The sequence below is a fragment of the Suillus subaureus genome (assembly GCF_016647635.1).
Source record: "Suillus subaureus strain MN1 chromosome Unknown BJ212scaffold_507, whole genome shotgun sequence".
Taxonomy (NCBI): domain Eukaryota; kingdom Fungi; phylum Basidiomycota; class Agaricomycetes; order Boletales; family Suillaceae; genus Suillus; species Suillus subaureus.
Window position 1 is genome coordinate 1 of NW_024539063.1, and position 5,238 is coordinate 5,238.

At 46.8% G+C, this 5,238-nt stretch overlaps 1 protein-coding gene across 1 annotated transcript; it reads right to left on the bottom strand.

Annotated features, from left to right (window-relative positions):
* Positions 1 to 12: 12 nt before the first annotated feature.
* Positions 13 to 776, bottom strand: BJ212DRAFT_1417415 (P-loop containing nucleoside triphosphate hydrolase protein; the record flags this gene model as incomplete). Its single annotated transcript, XM_041337572.1, has 4 exons — positions 13 to 194; positions 247 to 344; positions 555 to 649; positions 717 to 776. Coding segments are annotated over 4 exons (435 nt in total), but the record flags the coding sequence as incomplete, so codon positions are not given.
* Between the last annotated feature and the right edge of the window lie 4,462 nt (positions 777 to 5,238).

Genomic DNA, 5,238 nt, shown 5'->3' on the forward strand with positions numbered 1-5,238 from the left:
ATGTCTTCTCACCTCTTTTGGGTTCGGTGCAGCGACTCGCATAAGTAGACAACGACTTTTGATGGGTGCTATTAGTTTGCTGGTGCTGTTGGCACAGAGTATTATTCGCATGTTTGACATGTATTTCTCCATCGTTCGACGCAACGCTGCTTGGGCATCACGGGAAAGAGAGTCTGCCTCGTTAATCACAACGACTAACAAAAAGGTCAGGTTGACATCTGGTTATGATGCAACGTTGGATGGCACCTTTGAATCTATGCTTCGCGTTCAAGTCTACCTGCTGTGTCTGCGCAATTTCCTTTAACAAATCCTGAATGACAACTCTGTCATAATTTCCAGCTTCGCTTCAAAGTGCTTTAGACGAAACAGAAGAGTATAAAATGCCGAATAGCGAACCTAGGAGTGATCTCGATGTGAAAATTGCTTTGAACAATATTTATTTCCAGCTTGCGTTTCGAAGGTGAAATAAACACTCGTTGATCAATTTTGAGCTGTCGATTCGTGTTCATCAGCACCATCCAAAGCAAATCATAGTCTTCGCACCTTCTCAACACCAACTCCCAAATAACTGCCTTAAAGTACAACAGCTGATGCGTGTCTTCGTTCCAGCTCCAGAAGGCCCCGTAGAAGAGCATGTGTGGAAAGTCAGCTGACGCAGCCTGTATGTATGACACCATATTAGACGTATGACCCTAGAGCATCCAAGATTGACGTACCAGAGATTTCAATCGAGTGGACAAACTCTGGTGGTAGTGAAGGTCGTCCAAAGTTTTGGTCTAAACTACGCGAATATAAGAATTGTTAGCACCTAAGGAAACAAACGTCTCACTTTGTCTACCAGAGAGACATCGTTGGAAAGAGTTGAGAGTCAAATTGTAGTAAAGCGCAGGAAACGTCGAGTTGAAAGCCAAATTGCATCACAGCAGTCGCGGGACATCACGTGTTAATTGTCACGCATGAGACGGGCGCGGGTAGAATGTTCAAAACCGTGCAAGCTTCTGCATCAAACTCAGCAGGAACAATTTGAGAGTTGACATCGATCATAGATGAGTGTATATAACAGACCCTTCCAGCCGTTTACTATGATCTTCTTCAGGCTCCCAGCTGGCCCGGGTGCCCCCATCGAATGTCGTCTTGCCAATTGCCGTCACTGCCAGCATCTCAAACCCTGGCCTGCAGTACCAGAGCTTGAGATCACCACCGCCCATTGCCTCACTACCGCTCACTATCTCTCAAATCCATCGTATTATACCCGCGTCCGGTCCTACACACAGCGATATTGGACTTGGCGAAAATTCAATATTGAACTAACAACGCCTTAGTTTGTATCCTACTCTACGAGCTACCCAAGGTGCTGTCACCATCTGATTTGAGGGGGGACCAATGACCCATAACTTAGAAGCATTCAGGCGTGCTGTTTCTCCGCGATAGCGTGAGTCTACCACATCCTCTCGATTAAATTTTCCGATGACAAGCGAGCTAACCACGAACCTCTCGTTCTCTGTCGATCTTGGCTTCTTTACCATATGACTCGGATATGGACGTGCCTCACAATGTAAACACCTCTCGTGAGGTGTCATCCGATCGTGTACTCTCGAGTGCGACCGAAGGACTCTGGAATTTTCGATATCTTGTATTCACATCCCAGCAGTCACTACTGGCAGGATGGACGAATTGAGTCCTTTCTTCACTCTACGCAGAACTTCGGATGAGAATGTTCGTTTCCCAGATCATTTTCAAATGTAAACTACGTTCTAACTAGGTGCCTCGAGTCTGTCGAAACCATGTACAGGCTCGTCGAGAGCTTGGATACACAGCGAAGCATTGATCTGCCCTGTCCAACATTCGCACCAGCAGAGTCTCTGCTACGCTTCAGAGCATTTACCGACTCTCTCACAAATTCCTCGGTGACAAGAAGGTTACAATTGTTCTTGCAATCACGAACCTCAGAGAGTAGAGAAATCATGACCTGCAACCTTGTCGAGGCATTTGCTGCCGACGGGTAGAAGCAAGTATGGGACAATATGTTCGTGTCGTTTATGCGTAAGTTGAAGAAGTTGCTGTACATCGGAGAGTTCGCATGTGAGAAGGAAAGATCTTGTCCTTCAGCTCACGAACTTCGTTTGGGGATGTTTTGGGAAGTCGTGAAACAGTTTGCCAATATTATCAAGCGAGATATATCTTGACTTCAGTCCCTTTTGTCCTTGTCGATACGATGCATATACGACCAGTTCACTAGTCACTGGACACAAGTCTTAGACTATCAACCGATCGACCGCATGAAAATGAGCAGCCTCCTAAGAGCTCACCAGAGTATCAACGTGGTATAAAGATTGCAACAATATTGACGATACACGTGTAAAAGATCGCAATCCAGCATCAGTGAAAGTAAACAAAGTATAACGTATTCGAGGTCCCAAATTGCAAAATTAAATACAATATAAATCACAGCGGTCCGATCGTGGTATTTCCCGGGGAGGTAGGTAGAGGGGGAGTAGACTGGAATTGCAGCAAGGTTTCAATTTCAAAACTCAGGACGGTTAGAACACATGCTTACTGGGTTGGATCCGGAGGGCCCAGGTGCCGCAGATGCGGGGGCTCCAGAGCTTGGTGTGGAGGATCCAAGTCCCGCGGTCACGGCTGACAACGGAGGAACCATTACGGTCGGACCAGCAAGCGACGTTGTCGCCGTCATTGACTGGCCTGCTGAGGAAGGTCCGCTCGACTGACGCCGAGATCATACGAGGCAGTGACATGGTTTTGATTGATATGAAGCCATGGAATTTGGTATCCGCCACTGCCCACCCTATACGCTGTCGGTCAGTGCGACTCCATGCGTCCTTATTATGTGCCGACACTGACCTCGTTGTTACTACACTTTGGATGTCCAAATAGCCTAACGGAATGATGGGTAGGGACGCAAGGGCACCCTTGACTAGCTTAACATTTCCAAACTTTCCACTGTTGACAGTCTGCTTTGGAGGGATTACAAACGAGCTGAATGCCTGGTCTAAATGCGCATAAATTTCTCCGTTAATCAAGCCATCAGCCTGCACAAATGAGATCTCGAGTTCAGCATCGAGAGGATTTGTAACCTTGCGCGGTATGAGTTTTATATCTAGAGCATGCGTGAAATGGGACGTACGTCGAAGCTGAGATTGATTTCGTTGGTCACGAGTGTAGCTAAGGTGATTTCAGGGTATAAGTGGGAGATAATCGGGGCGACGTTCAAGCCTGCGACTTCCATGAGCGACAAGGGGTGAGCAGGCGCGATTCTGCTTACCCGTGACACTGCTTGTCAAAGTCACGCCTTCGAGTGCCGACTGGAGTGATGCAAATGGTGTACTCGCAGAATCTCCTTGGATAGTAATCGGAAGGCTATTGCCAGTTTGCAAGAAGCTGGTGAGGAAGGCCTACGTCACAGAAATAAATAACCAGGTTAGAATACAGTCCACGACACCAACCTCAGCTACGGTATCATTAGGGTTTGCAGGCTCGTAATGAAATTCTCCTGGAATCGTGTCTTCTCCTGGAACCAGGTTGAAGGGCTAAACGAGAAGTTCAGCTAGGGCTATATACATACCAACATTCACGTACATTGAATGCTGCTCGACCAATCATAACATCTTGGTAGTACACTGGCAGGGCAATGTCAACCGTGTCAAGTGAGACGTTGGACGGGTTGTTCATCGAAGACGTGAGGGGCGAGATAATATATTGATTCCCACCATTCCCACCACTGCCAGATATCGAGATGTTAGTTATCGTTGCCTTGCCATCAAAAGAGTTCATGCCTATGACACAGTTTTAAGCACGAATTGAAGCTGGTTCGTATTGAAACTCACCAACTAGGCTTGAAGTTACATTGAAAGCAATTCCTGAGATAGGAACATCGCCAATGGTGGTCTTGGCGGTCACATCAACGGTTTCCGCTCAATCCAAGGTCTGCTGAATTCTTGTCCGTCACTTGAGCAAACATAGCTTCAAAGGCACCGTTGTTGACTGAAGTCAATGGGACATTATGGAACTGATCGCAAGGCAGCAAGATTCCCAGTTGATACCCCTCCAATGTTGTTAGATTGAGGAAGGTTCAACTACAAAAGGGTCAGTGACATCTAGCATGGACCGATAACCAACGTTACCTGAGCGGCAGCTGTACCTCCATAGCTGAGATCCATGTTGACAGTAGACTGAATCACCTGTAATAGAAACCGAAGGGGTTCTTGTATTGCGCCACAGTGTTATTGGAACCTGATAATGGAGAAAATGCCTGGTCCTGCTTTGCATTGTCAAGCTCAAATCTGAGAGTGTGATGGATTGGATAATCTGTTTGTCATTAGCACAAGTTTATCCTGCGCAATTGTCAATGAACCTACGTCGAACTTCTTTCCGGGCAAAATAACATCGAGTGTGAGAGTCTTAAAGGCAGTACTGAGCCATGTTACTGGTCCGTTTGCACTGAAGGCTGAACAGTGTCGCCTTGGACATTCATGTAATATTATCCGCAGCCAGGTATTCTGAGAATAATTTGCCGATGGTGCTCAGACCAGAGCCACTTTGAGGTATCATTTGTCCGCTGAGGTGGGATGTCACTGAGGATTCAGGTAGGAGGACGAGGTCACTAGCGGTGAGTGCTATCAAAGGCATTAGGCAACGGTGTTGGCTATGTCAAAATTCTCTCACGTCCAATCCGAGTATTCTCGAAGTAGGCTTGGAATCCAACATTTCCAAGGTCGATGCCAAAGTTCTAGAAGAAATTAGAAAGAAAAGGGGGTAGCGAAGAAACTGTACAAACGCGCAGGGGAAGGAATGATTGAGTCTGTCGATATCCGTAATCCCTCCAGCCGGATCATCGGAGGGGAGTTGGAAGTTACTGATCGTGACACCTGGGAGACCATTAAATGCTTTCAAGGTGACCGTCTTCGACAATGAGACTCCATTGAAGATTGTTCCCAGAGCGGTTAGCTTGAGGGAGGAAGTAGAAATCGTCCAGTCAAAACTTGGATTGTGTAGCAAATATGTCGAAATGATGTGAACCTGGTTACTGTTGTCAGCATCTGCAAAAGATGCCACGAATGCAATTCTGCTCCACTGGACTTGATCGGTGATTACTAGCTGTCCTTGCGTGTTATAGTTCGGAACCCCGGTATTCGCGGCAGAACATACTGTAGGTTACAATGAGTATTCCGTATGTGGTCTGTTTTAACCAGCTAACCTGGGGCAGTGCAATGGTCGCAA